The sequence below is a fragment of the Lethenteron reissneri genome, chromosome 11, assembly GCF_015708825.2.
Source record: "Lethenteron reissneri isolate LAM-NWPU_2019-01 chromosome 11, ASM1570882v1, whole genome shotgun sequence".
NCBI lineage: Eukaryota > Metazoa > Chordata > Hyperoartia > Petromyzontiformes > Petromyzontidae > Lethenteron > Lethenteron reissneri.
The window spans coordinates 5,266,873-5,285,391 of NC_083789.1; the positions used below are offsets into that span (position 1 = coordinate 5,266,873).

The window sequence follows — 18,519 nt, forward strand, 5'->3', positions numbered from 1 at the left end:
TCACGGCATGCGACGATTCGCCAACCCCAGCGACTCTCGACGCGCCGTCACGGTCAGGGGGTCACGCTTCCATCCCAGAACACGTCATTCGTAGGCCTCACTACCAAAGCACCCTTCGGCGGAACACCTCGCTCCGCGCGACATCTTTAGCAGCGGCCGTGCTCACATGCGCGAGCGAGAGAGAGAGAGAGAGAGCACGGACGTACGTTCCTCTCGATCTCGATGAGCCGGTCCTTGACGCGCAGCAGTTCCCGTGTGGCTTCGCGCGACTCGCTCTGCGTCTGGCTCACGGCGAGCGCGTCGGCGCGCCGGCCCGGCAGGGGACTGACGCCGCCGCCGCCGCTTTTCCGCTCCTCCTCCTCCCGCTGCTTCAGAGCCTCGTAGTTCTTCTTCACCTGGTTGGGAGCCACAACGCGGGCCCGTCAACGCAACTCGCATCCGCTCCTCCTCTCTGTAAGCTCGCGCGTGCGCCTGCCTGCCTGCCGACGGTGTCTCTCACGCCCGGACGGTGGTGACGTCACCTAATCCCGAAGGCAAGCGGAGGGCCCCGCTGAACTGGCCGCCGGGTTCTGGGTCGGAGGAGTCATAAAGTCCACTCCCCCTACCTTTCGGGTTTTAATCTCAACTTCAAATACGTGAGTAAAAATCCTCACTTGCCCTTAAATGACCGTTGTACAACCTGAAGAGAAATGTCGCCGTGGGGAATGTAATAAACAAGATAAATAAGAAAACAATACACCTCCCTGCCATATCTGTACCTCCACATAAAACCAAAAACACAAAACATATTTTTTACACGAACCATCAGCCATAGAGCCTACTGGGGGTAGCGCATTCATTCAGCAGCAACGGTTCACCACAAGCAAATATCTCTGCCACTGGTTTTCGTTACTCGTAATAACTTTCTTTTTTATTCAAAATGACCCAAAAAGTTAGGGGGGGGGGGTGGGGGGCGGATCGAAGGACAAGGCGCCGTGCTCCACAAACCGTTTTGAGCTCCTGCCGCAGCTGCTGGTTGAGGTTGGAGGACTCCTCGAGGCGCGACTCCAGAGCCGAGATCTTCTCCTCCCGCAGCTCCAGCGTCTTCTTGAGCGTCGACTCGATCCTCGACTCCAGGATCTTGTACTTCCTGCTCAGCGGTCGCCGCGACCGCCGCGACCACGGGAGGGGACCGTTAAGAGCTCACACCGTGACGGCGACAAACAAACAAACGCTCGGAGCTCTGCACGAACGCATTTGACTTTCCATCGGTGCGCCGACGTCTCCCGACAAACCCGTGCAAGCCAATCCTACTGCCCGAGTCTCTCATTGAGGTACGAACCATGCGTCGACCTGCTTTGAACTTCCGAGATGCAAAGAGATCGGTCGTAATCGGGCTGATTTGGTTGCAGGTGGCGGAAGTGGTGATGGTCGTGGTGGTGGCGGTGCCGTTGATAGTGAAGGTTGTGTTGCTGGTGGTGGTGCTGATACGATGGAGCTCAAGTCAAATTTATTTGTTCAACAAGGGTGATCACTCCCTTTCTCAATGTGGGTGATGGAGTTCATGCTGTTCAAGGTGGTGTATGTAGGAGACAATTTTGGTTGTAGATGGTCCTAGGAGGGGAGGTTGTTAAAACTAACAAATTAAAACTATTTATATTTTACCAGCTAAGGCCCACTGAGCTAGAAAGCTTTTGCAGAAGCAACCTGGCAACAAATGATAGCGCAACGAAGTGGCTTATCGTGTAGAAATGGAAAGCTGACAAATACTATAAATGTGTGTTTCTGAATGTGGAGGGAAAACCGGAGAAAAATCCACATGATCACGGGAAGAACATGCAAACTCCAAATATACAGCAGGCATTAGGGTCAGGATCGAACCCACGACCTTCTGCATACCAGGCGAGGTAGTTAACATTTCTCCACCACGGCGCCACCACGATGCTTGTGGTGGTATAGGTGTTGTAGGTGGTGGTGCTGTATTGTCAGTGCTGGCGTGAGCGGTGTTTGAGTAGGCGACCCGTGGCACCTGGGTCTGCCCCGTGACCTCCTGCCAGCGGGCGTTCGACACTTCACGTGGCCGCAAGGTGCACATGGCCTGGCACAAGCATCGTGGTGACGTCACCGCCACTTAGTGGCGAATGGCGGTTGTTGTTGCGTAGGCATTGTAGTGGATGGTGCATGTAAGCTTGTGCTGGCGCATATGGTGGTGTGCGAGCGTACATAGGTGGGCAGCAGCGCTGGCGTAGGTGCTGCTGTTGATGGTGGAGGTACGCACAGGAACCAGTGGGGGAGCGGTGGCGCGTGTGCCTTACGTATCGTCGTTGCTGTGCGCGTCCTGTAGCAGCCGCTCCTTGTTGAGGCCTATCTTCTCCAGCTCGTTGCTCAGCTTGTCCAGCTCATTGCTCAGCTGCTGGCCCTGCAGCTTCTCGGTCACCAGGTCCTGCGCGCCGCACGCACCAACCCGGAACTCGTACAAGAACTCCAGGATGCTCGGTGTATTTCAAACATGGGCTGCAACCAATCGATTTATCAAAATCCTGGGTGTGAATCCCGTATTAAGCCACCACCGTGATTATACCGGTGAATTGGGCCGATGGTCTCAGTCCTCAGCCCATCCGATGAATGACTGCACGCAAAAAAAATCACTACGTGCCAAAAATCTGGCTCTGAGATGTATCGATGTGATAAACCCTCCAGGTCTAGGAATATTTTTAAAAATTAGTTTGACTGCTATGTGAACATCCCTATCGTAGGCCAAAGAGGAAAAATGCATCATCCCCAAGTATAAAAAATATATAACACAACGTAACAGTTAGCATGATTATGGAGAATATCACAAATTAGATAAGCAAACTAAATATCATTTGAAGTAATCTCAGAAATAGTTCTGCAATATCGCCTTCTAAGAGAGTTCGGTATGGATTCTTCATCTCATGCCACGACTCCTGGTTGCCCAACTGAAGCCAAAACAAGCTTTTTAACGCCCTCCCCGCAACATAAATTCAAACGCGACGAAGCCAAAACACGCAGGATGCCGCCGGCGCATCGGCCCGACCTCTCGGAGCGTCGCCAGCGTCTTCTTGCCGATGGTGACCTCCTTGAGAAGCTCCTTGCTGTCTCGCTCGGCGTCACGCAGGCGGGCGCAGGACTCCGAGAGACGCGCCACTTCGCGCGACAGCGAGCGCCCGTTGACCTCCAGCTCCGCGATGCGTGCCGCCGCCTCCTCCGCCACGGCCTCGCGCACCTCCGCCTGCTGGCGCAGCCGCCACACCTCCTTCTTCAGCTGCTTGCGCTCCTTCTCGATCTGTGCCACTTCGGCCTCCAGCGAGCGAGCCGCCTGCTCCGCCACCTCCAGCCGGCGCGCCGACATGCGCAGCTCCTCCACGCTGCGCTGCAGCGACTGGTTCTCCAGCTCCATCTCCTGTGCCGGCACAGCCACGGCAATGTCACCTGACCCGTCACGGAACGGCTACATAGCTAATCAGGTTGAGTTAAACATCGTTGTTTTTACTCTGCGGGCCTAGGCAGGCCAGTGCAGATGCATGACGGGCCGGTGTGGCCAGTCCAGCTTTCCCACCAGGTACTCCGTGAAGGATAAATCAACCGAGGGCAGGCTCGGGCACAGGTTCGGATATTCGTTATCAATGTTAGTCCTGATCGGGAATCAAACTCGGGTCGCTGGGTACATAGCGCGATAACTGCCACACTACCGCTCTCCATGCCCAGCCACCTTTATCTCCGTTTACAGCACCCAGTTTCGACCTCACTATACTGGAAAGGCTTCACGGGTTCATAAACAATGCAGCTCTCACCGATTCTCCCCAGTCACGAGCTTACCCCCCTTCCCCCCACCAACTATTCCAGTGATCCATGTGGCGATAATGGCAAGCACTCTCCGATCCTTCTCCCGCGATCGCCCGCACGCACGCACCTGCAGCTCGCACTCTGTCTGCGCGGCCTTCTTGCTGGCGGCCTCCAGCGCCCGCTGGGTGCGCTGGCTCTCCGTCTCGAGGGCCTGCACGCTGGCCTCGAGCCGCTCGGCCTTGCGCCCGGCAGTGCGCAGGCCCTCGAGCGAGCGCCGCAGCGTCTCCTTCTCCTGCTCCAGGTCGCGGTTGTCACGCTCGGCCTGCACAAGCCGCGCCTCGGCCGACTTCAGCGACTCGACGGTGTGGCGTAGGGCGGCGTTCTCCTCGTCCAGCTGCGCGTTGTCCTTCTCCAGGCCCTCGAGCTGCGAGCGCACGCCCTGCAGCCCCTACATGGGAGCGCGTGCCAGCACGAGCGAGCGCGCGTCGTTAGCGCTTTCCAACCGAGATAATCCTCTACCGGTGGCATCGATCGCCCCCCTTCCGATATACCTCTCAGTCACCAGGGCCTGCGTGCTGGCCTGCAATTACAACTGCTGTGTAGAGCACACACGCGGCCAAGTTTGGAACACTTATCTAGGGCGGGACGTCCAGCTCCCACCTCGCTGTAATTGATAGAACTGAACGTAAAGCAGTGTAACAGCACCCTGTGCCATCGAAGGTGATATCACAGAACTACTTTCGAGATCCCTTCAAGTGCCTCCTACGCACACGAGGCTTTAGGGTTCGTAAGGTTCCGAGCAAGAGCTGCGAACCACGGCACCGACGCCCCACCCGCAAGTGCTCGTGAGCGCGATTTAATTGCAAGAATCGGCCGGCGTGTCGAGTACGCATGCCCATGCGCGCGACCGGCGCTTTCCCCGACCTCGAGCGTCTTCCGGAGCTTGCGGCTGTCCTCCTCGAGGGCGGAGTGCGCCTGCTGGAGCGCGGCGAGCCTCTCCGCACTGCCGGCGCCGCGACGCTGCAGCTGGCTGTGCTCGCGCTGCAGCCGCCGCACCTCCCGCTCGGCGCCGTCTGCCCGCTCCGCCTGCTCGCGCCGCTCCGCCTCGAGCCGCGCCAGCCGTGCCCCCCCCGGCTCCGCCGGCGTTACTGCCACGGGGCTGCCAGCGTCGTCGGCGTCTTTCTCTACCAGCCGCATCAGCTTCTCTTTCTCTTGCTCCAGCGCCTTCATCTGCACGCGGTCACGGGCCCTGTTAAAGGAGGTGCGGTCGAGCCGAGCAGCCTAGTGGCGGCGGAAAAGACTGCCGATGGGATTTTCAGTTTCTACTCTTTTAATGTGTGTTGTATGTCTTTTTCTTTATCGTTTAAATGGCTATTTTGTCAATCCAATCCACTCTGCTGCCGACGCAAGATGGCCGAGAACGCCGGCTTTATGCAAGGCGGCCGCCCCTCCAAGCACTATCCGAGGCTCAACTCTGCTTAGCTCCGAGACTTGATGAGATCGGGCACGTTCTGCGGAATTCGGTCAGAGGATGTTACATGAAGGTCGGTGATTTATCCAGGAAAGTCTTACCGAGTATCGTTGTGTGTTTTCAGGAGAGTGCAGCGTGGGGATTGTTAGGCCAATTTTATTTTAAAGTAGTTTTTTTTCGTGCGCGAGATTAGAAACTTGAATGATCCACGAATAAAAACTTGAGACACCCCACGGGAAAAATAACAATCCAAAGCTCCGAAAAGATGGGTTCATGAAAAGCAATTGGTGCACTGCAATCTCCAGGCCAACTCGCAGCTCGGCGCATTCTGGATCTGTGGTCCGCGTAGCCACCGCACACCTGCTTCCTGCAGTTGTCGTGCACGGTCCGCATGCTCCCCTCCAGGTGCTCCTTGTCGCGCAGGAGCTCGTTGCTAAGACTCTCCATATCCTTGAGGCTTCTTCGCTCGCTCTGGAGTTCCGCCTGCAGCTGCTCCACCTGGCGCCGCACGCACGCACGCACGACGTTTAGGGCCCAGATACCACTTGGACAAATTTGATTTTTCCCATGAAGACTTTTTGTGAAAACTGTGCCGCTATCGCCGCCGCCAACGGTGGAGGGCGGGGGGGGGGAGGAACTCGGTAAAAAGATACGTTTGGGCCGTTTTGTTAGGATTCGAATCAGGTTATAATTATAAAATAAAAACTCCGTTTTGATATCATTAGATGGTGAATGTATTAATACAATGAATTAATCGATTGTATTAATTTGAGGTTTTATATTCAACGTCCTTTGGTCTCTCGTAGAGCCTGCCGCTGATTGGTAACACACACCCTCAACGGTGACGACAGCATCTCTCCGTCGCCCGACCCGCGTGTGTACATGCGTCTCCGCACGTGCGTGCACGCATCTGTGCACCGCGCCCACCTTGTCGTTCAGCTGCCGATTGTTCACCTCCAGCTCGCGCAACCGCACCACCTCGACTGGCTTGGGCGGCAGCCGTGGGGGGATCCTGGCCGCGCCAGAAGCGGCGGTGTTCTTGCTGCTGCTTTTGCTAGCGGTTGCGGTGGTTGCGTTTGTTACTGTGGCTGCCGCTGCCGCCGCCGCTGCCATCGCAGCCTCGCGCAGCTCCTGCACGGTCTGCATGAGGCTGCGGTTCTCCTTCTCCAAGCGCAGCACGCGGCTCGACGTCGCCTCGCTCACCTCCGTGCTCACCGACTGCCGCCGTCCGTCTGGGGGCGGCGGAGGGCACGAGATGGGGAGTGGGGGCGAGCGGTGCAAACGTACACACACACAGCCAAATACAATGACAAAGATCCCCCCGTATAGCCTTAACACATCTTTGGGGCAAGTGCTGTGAGCGAGTAACACCTATTAACGGTTACACCACTGCCGGGCCGCCTTTGTCTCCCAAGTGCTGATGTTTTACACACCACCGCAACCAGTTACTCATCTGAACCGAGTCGCCCTTGGGGCAGCCCAGGACCGGTTACAGTTGTTCGTCACCGATGTTGACCGTGGCTGGGAATCAAACGTTGTGCCACGAACAGCGACGCAACTGGCTGCCGTTTGAACCGCAGGACATACGGCGCGCTTCTCGTCCAGTCGCTCGCCGTCGCGCGATCGCGACACTCACTGTCGCCGAGGTCAGCCGTCTTGCTCAGCTGCTCGAGCTCCCAGCCGAGGTGCGCCGACTCGTTCATGCTCTGCTTCTGCGCCATCTCCAGCGTCAGGTTCTCCTCCACCAGCTCCTCCAGCCTCGTCCTGTCCGCGTCCCGTTCCTCACCCCACCATGGCGACAACGGCGGCCCGCTCGTTATTTTGCGCACATCCTGTGCCGCCCCCCCCCAAAAAAAAACATTCCCGCGAATCTTCGAGCGCACGTGGTCTAGTCGCATCGACAGCCCTTACCATCTCCAGGTCGTGAATCTTGGAGTGCAGCTGCAAGTTCTCCTTCTCCAGCTCGTGCAGCTTGTCGCAGCGCGAGTGCGCCACCTCCAGCTGGTCCTCGAGCATCGCCTTCGTCTCCAGCAGCACCCCGTTGTCTTCGCGCAGCTCCTGTTCGCGAGCGCGGTTGTGAGCGGCATGGGGGGGGGGAGTTTAGAGTTAGGGTTAGGTGTCACGTACCCGTACCCGGCCGGGTACGGGTACCCGTACGCGTACCCTACCGGGTACGGGTACCCGTACGCGTACCCTACCCGAAATGAGTGACAAACGGTTACTCACCGGTGACTCACGGCCTACCCGTACCCGTACCCGGCCGCACCAGGGTCGCAAACGGGTACCCGTACCCGGCTGGGTACGGGTAGCCGGGTATCGGGTAGGGTACGGGTATCGGGTACCCGGTTGCGACCTCTGCCAGCATAGGACATTTCTGCTCTAGAGCTCTCTCTAGTGGAGGGACCTTCCACCAGCAGCGGTGGGAGCCAATAATTTGCGGAGCAGCACCTCTTAACGTTCACCTCTATATATTTTCTGAATGTTGTTTAATTTATGTCCAAGAGCTGCTGCCAAATTGCTTTATTTGTTATTCCCAGCTGTGTTCCCCGCTGCAATCCGATTGGCTGGCACCAAGTGGGGGGGGGGGGGGGGGGGAGGCTACGAAACTATTGGAGCAAATTACCTTTTGTGTGCTCTGCACTGCCTGTCGTGGGTCTGTCTTGTTTGTTCTGCTTAGTACTTTCCATTATCCATTAGCCTAAGGATAACACTTCCACAAATAGTAGATAATGGAATATGGGGGTGTGTAAAGAGGCCAACGTTGAACTAAGAAATTCTATTTTACAAGCTTACAGGGCAGGAGTAGGATAATTAATGTGAGGGTCTGTTTGGCCAGTGTGGTATTGGTTTTGAGCTTGGGCCTGGTTGGTTTATGACGCTATAGTTAAGGGCAGATCAAGCATCTGCTTAGCCTGTGTGATTAAGTTTTGGTTTAGAACTGCGGCCTGGTTGGCTAATGCGGTAGAGTTCGGGGTAGGGCAAGGACATGCTCATCTAGCGTGGTTATAGGTAAGGGTCACAGGTAGGGTTCGTGTCTGGTTGGCTAGTTGTCGTTACGGTTACACGAAAAGCTAGGGTCTGATTAGCCAGTGTGGTTATGTTTATGGATAATTTAGTGTCCAATTAGTTTGTGATTTTCTGCCTATGGGTAGGGCAAGGATCAGGTTCATCTCGAACGGTTAGGGTTATGGGTAGGCCTAGGATTTACTTGTCCAGTCTGTTAAAGGTGAGAGCCACGCGTTGGGCCTCGTGTCTGGCTGTCTGGTCGAGGTAACTGTCTGGCGCAAGCCCTCTCCACCCTCCGGACAATCCCCCCCCTTTCCGAGCGCGGGCCGCCCTCCCGCCGCTCCTGCCGCCGCCGGTAGGCCTCACCTCGGCGCGCGCGCGGTAGAAGTCGACGTCGTGGAGGCGCTCCTTGTAGCGCCCCACCTCGCTCTCGAGCCGCTCCACGCGGCCCGCACGCTCCCGCATGGCGTCCAGCTCGTCGCGGTACGTCCGCGCCGCCCGCGCCTCCGGCACCAGCAGCAGGTTCTGCGCAAACACGAGCAGAGGCGGTTCAATTTCGATTTAAAGCTTTCGTGACTGCAGGGATTCATCTTCTTGGTTCTTTCGGTAAAGTCACGTAGAAGGGAAGTAATAAAATAATAAAAATAAAACATAACAAAATAATTCTCATGACGTTTCGGCCACAACGCAAGCAGCCATCCTCAAGTGAAGACCAGGTCTGTCGGGGAGACAGCGTCTGAATGAATTTGCGCGCGCGTGCCCTGCGATGAGGGTTGCCGCCTTGACCTGGTTTACCCCGAGGATTTTTTCTCTCGGTGAGGCGACAGCAGCGGTACTGGGAAATCTCCAGAGCCTTCCCAGGATATTAAAAGCCAAGGTTTTCGTCACTTGCTCAATAATAATAACAACAATATTACACTGCTCAAGACAACGCATTTATATGCTGGTATTGCTTGATATGACCCAGTTCAATGTACCTCAGGTGGCAACCCCACCTGGAATGCCTTCGAATTAAATCAGCGATTGGGCCACGGCCCCCCAAAGGATGCCACGGGATTCATTATAGGGTCCAAGCCCCACACCTTGGCAAGGTAAAATGTAACCATCAATGCTCATATCAATAAATAAACACACACACACACACGGATATGTCTCTTCCCATAAAAGCACACATCAGTGCACCAGCCTTCTGGACCCACCATTTGTTCAATCGTAAACAAAAAAAACCCGGAACCTGCCTTGACTTTAAGACGCAAAAAGTCAGCATTGGTTTTGTTCTACGAGGAGAGGCTGGTCACCTTTATTAGCATGTGGAATTGTGAGCACTGGCTCACGGGCTGCCAACGGAGGTTAGCAACTCCCTCACACCCATTTGAGCAGGGGGACACAAAGCCTCTCGCTTGTGATCACTTCAGATGTTTGACCAGGCTTTCCGCCCCTGGAGCAAACCCACACGTACATGGGAATAACAGCCAAAAATCCATACCAACTAAACTAAACTTTGTATTTTACCAGGCAAAACCCACTGATCTATATAACTCTTTTTCAGAAGCGAGCTGGCCTTCACAAATTATAGCTCAATGAAGTGGCTTATCGTGTGGAATTTATAGCAGCCAAAATCCTCCCAAATGCGTGTCGATTCTAAATGTGGAGGGAAAAACCGGAGTATCCGGATAAAAATCCACGCGACCACGGGGAGAACATGCAAACTCCAAATATACAAGAGTCAGGGTCGGGATCGAACCCACAACCTCCTGTTTTCCAGGTGAGGTAGTTAACATCTCCCCATTGTGGCACCCTAAAGATATGTCAGCAACCTCCTTGCTTCACTACCATTTACTAATCCGATGGGACAGCGAGTCTGTATTAGGAATGGAGACCCAAGGTGAGTGCCTATTCTTCTGAAGAAACGTTAGATAAATTACGCAGTCGGCTGTGGCTTTACAGGGGTGAACATATCACCATAAAATAAAGGTGGTTTTGACCGACTGCCTGCGAACTCTCTGCTACTCAGCGTCAGATGAGGCTGCCCCGGACGTCACTGACCTCCTGCCGTAACCTCTTCAGCTCCAGGTCCATTTGCTGAAGCTCGTGTCTGCAGTCGGTAAGCTGCTCTGTCCTTTCCTCCCTGAAAGCAATGACAGCGACGTGTTAAAATTCGCAAGGTAATAAAAACTTAACTTTAAAAAAGACGTGCAGATCGTTACAAATAACTGAAAAAAAACTGAATTACAAAATCTGTAATTGCGGGCGGAAATGAGAACACTTAACCCATCAATGATGGCAAATCCGTGCGGATTAAATAAGCGACACTTATTTTGGCACGCAATCTCACCTCGACCCAAGCATTGCGAGACACTCGTGCCTCTAGATGCTAAATATACCCTCATTACAAAGCGTATGCAGCCTGAGCTTTCATAATAGGGCTTAGTAAGATAATTGGTTCTTTACCCTTCTTTCTGGCAACAAAACTGACACCTTTTTGCAAGGAGTCATGTTTGCATAGACCGCAATACCTGCAGTCATAATACAAACAAAAGAACATAACTCTGATAATGTGCACTGTCCTTGAAGTTGATTGGTCCACACCCGAGACAGCTTTCCTTCGAGCCTAGTCTCATATGGGTTGGACCAGATGACGCCAAAAGGCGCACAACTCAAGGACAATGCACCATCAGAGTATGAGAGCTCGGGGCAAGCATCTACACTATGGGGACCTCATTTGCCAGTAAAAATATATCATATTTTTACTGGCAAATGAGGTCCCCATAGTGTAGGGCTTAGTAATTGAGGGCAGTAATTTCCCAAACTTTGATCTGAGAGTTAAAAGCAACCGTTGGCTCCTTTACTCATCTTGCAATCTTCTCCGATCACAAACATAAATTATGTGCATTCAACAATCTGCCATTAGCTCTTTCATTGTGTATGTCCGTGTGTAGAAAGACACCAGAGTGCTTAGAGAAACCCCGCACAGACAAGGAGAATACTCAAAACTGCCACTCGGAAATCCTTTGAGCGGCGTTGTGGATAGCCACTCAGCTAATTAATTTAGACACCAATTCTAATGCCTGGTGTAACTGTCATCGTTTCAAATGAAGGTTGCACGATGCACAAATACTGCACTGGGTGTGCGTGATTAATTGGACAGGATGGGTAGCTTCAAGTTTATTTTGTGTAACCAGGTGAGAAATCAGCATGGTTGGCTACGTACGGTGTGAAAAACGTTCAACATACGCACATACATAAATTGTGGTGTCACCATAAATGACAAAAGCAAAGCATATGAAAATTAAGTGACAACAATGAAGCAAAAGAGAAATCAGGCTATGCGGCTGTTCGGATACGCGACGTTGCACTGTATTGTACACCGAGAAGGGGAAGCATTTGATGGAACAGAGGAATAGGCGTTAGGGCGAGCCGCTCCAGGCCCCTGGCCATCTCCACTCACAGCTCCTGGCGGACGCGCCGACACTTGGCCTTGGTGTCGGCGAGCTCCACCGCGAGGTGCTGCCGGTTGTCGATGGGCGACAGGCGGACGTGGGCCGACGGCGAGGGAGCCCGCTCCGGCCCGCTGGGTGACGACGTCTCCAGCTTCCCGTGCTGCAGCTGCTGCTGGAGGTGGTCTCGCTCTTGGGCCAGCTCCACGATCATCTGAGAGGAGAGGCATCGATAGACAGCCCCGACGTTAAAAGGCGCCGGTCATTTGGTTGACGGAAAGACGGTCGGATTGGCGCGTGGAGAAGTGGGCAATGCTGGCGGCCGATTGTGGAAATTTATATCCGTTTTGAAATGAAATATCGGAGCTGGGAGGGCCTTTCCGTCAACATGTGAATTAGAAATAGTTTTAGGGGTGTCAGTCGCTCACAACTTGCAGGCCTGCGGTGTAGATGACATTCAATAGGCAGGCAATGATCCACTTGCATCGAACTATTCAGGATTCATTACTGGGTTGGAGAATCTATTCTTTGTTTTGGATCATTTGTATTCCTCTGATGCACCAACTCCATTCCCTTAAAGGTAATATTTGCATCGAGTATAACACGCACAAATCGTGATTGGTGATCCGAACACGTGCAACTTGACGCACACGTCGCGATTGTTACGATCGCTTTTCATTAAAAGTTCATTACACGCCTACCGTTAGAATTTACAATTGGTCTTGACCTTTCACCTGCATGCATATACGTGTGTATGTATGTTAGACGCCTTTGGCACCGCATGTAGCCAATCGTGTGAGTTGGAGGTGCGGGAAAGGGCAACAAACTAAACACAAAACGCAGTTGTAAAGAATGAGTTTTCAATTTAGAACCTCAATTACAAAACAATAATAATAAGACATGTATATATGTACTTTGTTGAACTTCTTTTGCACCGTACATAGCCAACCGTGCGAATCGGGGTGCGGGAAAGGACAACAAACTAAACACAAAAGGCAGCTCCAAAGAAATGACCTGAACAGTGATCCCGTGAACTCCGTATCTCAGTTGGCTCCTCTCCGGTTCACCCCCCTCCGTGCTCCAGCACTAGCCCCCCCCCTCCTCTCCGCGCCCCCCCCCCAACGCATCACCTGCGAGAACTTGTCGCGCTCGTCGACGAGCCGGCGCAGGTTGTAGACCATGCCGTGCGTCAGCGCGTACAGATCCTCGGGCACCACCTCCGTCACATGCATCCACTGCATGTCCAGGATGTTCTCCTGGCTCTGCGTGACCTGTGGTGGCGGAAGATCACCCACCCCCCCCCCCACACACGTGTTGGTGTGCGCACGTGTGTGTGTGTGAAGGTGCTCGCTAACAGCACTTGCCCCAACAGTCTGTGTTAGGCTATATGGGGGTTCTTTGTCTTTGTATGTGTGTGTATGTGGGGCCTGGCCGGGCACAGGCGTCGTGGTGACGTCACCGTCACTTAGAGGCGTATGACGGGTATTGGTATGTAGGAAGCGGTAGTGCAGCGGTTAGCGTGCTGCGCTACGAACCTGGCGACCAGAGTTTGATTCCCGCTCACGGCCAACACCAGTGATGGTTATCTGAACCGGTCCTGGGCCTCCCCTAGGCTGACTCAGCCTCAAATGAGTACCTTGTGCGATGTGAAAACATTGCCAATAGGGAGACAAAGGCGGCCGGATGCGGTGCTGGCCACCTACCCCATCGTGTGCTGTGCCGGCCTTCATAGGTGCTCGCTAACAGCACTTTCCCTAAAAGTTTCTTAAGGCTATACGGGGGATCTTTGTCTTCATTGTATGTGGGGAGCAGTGGCCGCAGTGGTTAGTGCTCTGCTCTACGGATCCAGCGGACCAGTGTTCGATTCCTATTCAATGGCGAATATCTGAACTTGTCCTGGGCCTCCCTTAGGTCGACTCGGCCTCAAATGAGTAACTGGTATGGTGTTTAGCCATCAGCACAGGGAAGACAAAGATGGCCCGGCCACAAGACTGCGATTCTCAGCCACGGCGAACATCAATAGTGATCGATATCGGAATAATTATCGTGGTGAAGTATGGTCAAAACAAACCCACACGGCCAACACGGCATGAGAAGGCCTTCATCTAATAGTGCATTACCAAAGGGCCATTGCATTTGATTATTATTACTTAATATTGTTGTTGTTAGGTTAACGAATGAAACAAACAATGGCAAGGAAAAACCGTGAGGGCTCGGCCGCATGCATAATGCAAGCGCCGGGGGCGCCATGCTCAGGCACCGTCGGCATTTTTCCGACATTTACCGCAGCACCACGCCAAGGGAGGAAGGAGGTAGAAAAAAAAACACCGTGGAAAGCGGCGCGCCAAGCTTTGTGCCGCACGAGGCAGACAACCGGCATTAGAACTAAAAAAAATAAACCCTGAAAGTGCCCTCGAGTCAGCGGAGGGCCGAGGAGGCAATTACGGGGCCCCGTCATCGTCGCGCTAAGTGCAGCCCGAGGACGAATAAACGCAGAGAGAGAGAGGGGAAAAAGAGGGGAGGGGGGTGGAGAGAAGTGGTGGTGCGTGGCCTGGCCTACACCACAACACCCATCCGGTGCAACAATTCAACGATTCGTATCGATTCTTAAGCTCACAAAAAATGTGGTTAGCGCAATACGCAAGTGAGCCGAGAAGACATGATTTTTATTCCTGGCCACGGCTGGCATCGGTGGCGAGTGATGTTTGAATTTAAGGTCCTGATCGGTCCCTTCACCAACCCGCCATTGACCAGCAAGGTGAAGTATGGTCAAACAACCTCCCAAGCGTGATATGGTGTGGGCGAGGCCTTCGTTCAGGAGGGGATTGTAAAGGGCCGTAAATTATTGTTATTGTTGTAAATCAATCAATAAAGATTGATTGATCATTATTGTCATCGTCTGCCACGAACGGAATAATCCGGAAAGGAATAGTCCGCAGCGTGCATTCTCACCTCTTTGATGTGCGCGACGATCGCCGCCTGGGTGTTGATGTCTAGTTCCTTGATTTTCTCGATGTGCTTCTCCTTTTTCTCACACTTCATATACGAACGACACATCAACGACACGTAAATAACAGCACGTCAACGACAAAATATCAACAACAACACATCAAGCCTCCGAACCGCAATGCGGCCCGATTTGATCCGCGAGAGTTTGTTGAAAGAAAATCGTGGAAGGGACGATCGCGACCGAGAGCGCACGGCATGGGCGGCGCACGCCAGTTCCTCACCTGCACAGCGCAGCCCAGAATGAGCAGCAGCAACTTCTTCAGCTCCAGAATGCTCTTCTCTGAAGAAGAAAAGCACGAGGAATAAAAATCATGCACGCGGACGGATTCTCTTCACGACATCCAACAACGACGCGTTCCCGCCCCCCACCACGAGAGTTATTTAAGCACCATTAATGATGTTAGGCTTCAAGCTTGCATGGACGAGATGACGTCGCACACGGTTCATACGTATCGACAAACGTAGCTTCTCACACGTGCGACTCGGCGCGTGTCTGGCGAGTAAGGGGATGTGACATTTCAACTCTAACCCCACGTCCCCGCCCCACGAATGCCCAAGCATCAGTAATTCCACAAGTACATTGTCACGATTCAGGGTGGCGATTCGAATTCCAGAACTGATTCTCTATCGAGACACTGCGCTGAATGTGGTGACCTCCCGTGTCTGCAAGGGTCACATGATCCCGCTGCACGTGCCACGCTTGCATTCTCTCGCACACAATTCAATGGGAGTATTGTGGAGCTTATTGGGAATACAAATGCATTGATCGGCGGTGAATCGACTCACCATTAGACGCATACAGGTTTGACAGGTGGACCAGCATCTGTTTCTGAAAATCAATATCTACGATGGAACGGCAGACAGACTGTTGACGATCGTAGGCGGATGAAACAAGGTCAGGGGGTGAATTGCGCTGGGAAAGTAGGTCTGAGGATCCCCCCGCCCCACACCCCTCCCACCCCCCCCCCACCCCCTTTCGGGCATTTGCGCTGTCAACACGGCCTCGGAAACTGGGACAACCCCTGTGATGAGTGAACGCTGCCCCCTCCATCTCGGGGCCAGGCGTCACTCGAGTCCGCTAGCTGCGTTGAAAACCGCTCGACAACTAATAGGTCACACACACACACACAGCGCTCTTACAGATTTCATGCAAACCGAAGAAGCAACCCACGAAATAGAGGGCTGTTTAGGAGATACAAATGAGGCTTTAGAAATCTGTAAAACCTCATTGACTAAAAAAATGTATAAATTAAGTCAGCCATGCCATTATACAAATCTTGTGATATCACCGCGATGACGATGTATTAAAATGTGCGCACGTGACAGCAGTACGGTGTCATAATGATGGACTTGAGCAAACAATTAATTAGTTTTGTTTCTCATTAACAACCCAGGGTACAACATCATTTGTCACTGACGTCAGCTGTGGCTGGGAATCAAACTCGGGTTGGCGGCTTCGTCATGGCGATAATTCCTACACCACGGCCTCTCCACCCCGACGGTTTTTAATTTGCTCATTCGTTATCATCCTGCTTCCGAGATGAATTTTGCAAGGACCATTGCTTCATTGCATTCGAGCAAATCTGCATATCTGCAGAGGACGGCGATTCTCTCTCTCTCTCCCTGTCTCTCTCCCCATCGGCAAACGCGGCTCTCACGCGAACTCGCGCCACCGCTATGGCGTGCCGAGCCGGATTAAAACGCACGACAACGGCAGCAGCAGCGGCGATGGCGGTGATGGGTGCGGTCACTGCGGCAGTCGTGTCTGGAAAATGGCCTACATTAGCCGATGAGCGAAATGCGACATGACGGAACCACTTTCCGAAAGTGCTCGGGCGCACACAAGGCGCAAGCAGCGGAGCCGTCCGCCCGCTTGATGGCGAACGAGCGAGGACGGGGCGAGCGCGGGGCGAACGCCTCTTTGAAAACGAGCCAGATCTACAGCAATTCAATACAACTGCTTCATTTCCGTAATATGATTCATTTGTCAAGTAATTTTTAGGATTCTGGAAGAGAGACCATAATTATGTATGTCAAACTTCTTTCGCACAGTACGTATCCAACCCCGTGCTAATCGGAGGTGCGGGGGAAGGACAACAAACTAAACACAAAAAGTAGTTCAAGAAATAAATTTGCAATCTAGATTTAAAAGTGCCGAGATCCAGTGTCTTCCTAATATTGGAGGGATGAGCATTCCAGACGGCCGCAGGAGGGCATCTGAAAGCGCACGATGCAGTGATCATCTTTGTTTGATGGCCAGCAAAAAACTGCTGCGAGGATTACCAGAGTTGGCATGATGGTTTATGCTCCTTGACGAGATCAGAATGGTATTGTGGTTCACTTGTGGCACGCACTTTGTGTGTAAGGAGTGCGGCCTTAGAATATAAATGAATTATGAGAAGAGTTCTGTGATAAATACTCATCATCGTCATAATCATAATCTATGATCTATCCAAGACTGGATGAAGGCCGTCACCATCTCCTCTCTTTGTCTTGCAATACAAATAACACAGCTAAGCTCCTTCGCCCAAGCGGACTCCATCTCTCCGGTCGACGTTCACTTGAGCGTCTCACTCCTTTGACTTCCACTCTGCAATTAGTCTTTTCGAGTGACGTGTCCTGCCCAAGCCAACTTACTTTTCTTAACAAACAGAGTGATTTTTGTTCGCTACGACAGATACCGCACAGATGTAAAAACAAATATGAGCAGGACTCAGTGCCTACTCCAGGTATAAATATGTTTTATTCCACCAGCCTACCGGCTTTCCAGATCGATATTATCAAACAGCGTTTGTTTAAGCAAGCACACGGGTCACTGGTTTCATAGCACAGTGCGCTAACAACTGCGCCACCGCTCTAGCTGGTGGCGTAAGAAAATTTATTTCAGTGGTCTCAGGTTGTGCGTTACAGCCCAGCTGTTTGGCTTAATTTGACGCCCCATCCCCGTGCACTTATCATAAACACGAGCAACCGCACCGCCAACGATATTAGGGTCGTTCGTTACCGTGGTGCAATTGCAGCAGCAAAAAAAAAAAATGCTTTGCCGCACGTCACAAAAAGCATCGCTCGTTTACGCGTCCTGTGAAAGGGATTTCTTTTTTCGCAATATTCGTCCGCACGATAGCGAATATTGACCGTCGTGCCATCTGTTGCTAAAGGTCGGCAGGCACGTGCAGGATTAAATACGGCGGGCGGATGGGCGGGCGGGCAGGCGGCCGTTCTGCCACGCCGCCTTCTGCTGCTGCCGACATCGAAAACAAAATTAAATTTAAAAAGCACTTTGGGATTTGCTGAGCTCTGCTCGCGAGCACTGATTTGAGTTTAATTCGGTCATCTGACTGTGTGCTGTAGCGGTCAAATGCAGACCCTTTGCTGCCCGGTTTAAATAAGACAAACATTGAACACAATTGATGCAATAACCATTCCTTGCCTAGAAAGTGGGGGAAAAAAGTACAATCTTTTGACAGCAATTTAGAAACATGCATTTAGATTATTTTGCTGCTATTAATCTCCACATGATAAGCCACTTTGTTGAGTTATCACTTGGGCTTCTGAAAAATAAGCTAATAGCTCAGTGGGCTTTACCTGATCAGAAAAAAAATGTTTAGTTTAATTTGGAAATATTTTTACCAAGTGATTTGTTTACCTTTTCTATACTTTGTACTCCTATCGTGTTTTTGTCCCGTTTGTTGTAGTAACGTTCTGACCTGCCCTGACCTGGACATTCGTTGAAAAATAGCTTTATGGCTGGTTGGATTCCCCCAGTATAAATAAATATTCCGATTCCGATTTCTGAAGACTGCATTAGTG

At 52.5% G+C, this 18,519-nt stretch overlaps 1 protein-coding gene across 4 annotated transcripts in view; it reads right to left on the reverse strand.

Moving 5' to 3' along the window:
* The window catches only part of LOC133341317 (girdin-like), a 75,520-nt gene that overhangs the window by 19,053 nt on the left and 37,948 nt on the right, over positions 1–18,519 (reverse strand). For all 4 annotated transcript variants that reach the window (XM_061549840.1, XM_061549841.1, XM_061549842.1 and 1 more), the window contains exons 5-20: positions 14,931–14,989; positions 14,653–14,736; positions 12,831–12,971; positions 11,712–11,914; positions 10,310–10,391; positions 8,630–8,788; positions 7,169–7,315; positions 6,894–7,038; positions 6,185–6,489; positions 5,618–5,755; positions 4,711–5,016; positions 3,914–4,234; positions 3,038–3,403; positions 2,295–2,422; positions 988–1,129; positions 207–395 (exon numbers count right to left, since the gene is read on the reverse strand). In XM_061549840.1, the coding sequence (XP_061405824.1) occupies positions 207–395; positions 988–1,129; positions 2,295–2,422; positions 3,038–3,403; positions 3,914–4,234; positions 4,711–5,016; positions 5,618–5,755; positions 6,185–6,489; positions 6,894–7,038; positions 7,169–7,315; positions 8,630–8,788; positions 10,310–10,391; positions 11,712–11,914; positions 12,831–12,971; positions 14,653–14,736; positions 14,931–14,989 (2,915 nt within the window). The remainder of the gene's footprint in view (positions 1–206; positions 396–987; positions 1,130–2,294; positions 2,423–3,037; positions 3,404–3,913; positions 4,235–4,710; positions 5,017–5,617; positions 5,756–6,184; positions 6,490–6,893; positions 7,039–7,168; positions 7,316–8,629; positions 8,789–10,309; positions 10,392–11,711; positions 11,915–12,830; positions 12,972–14,652; positions 14,737–14,930; positions 14,990–18,519) is intronic.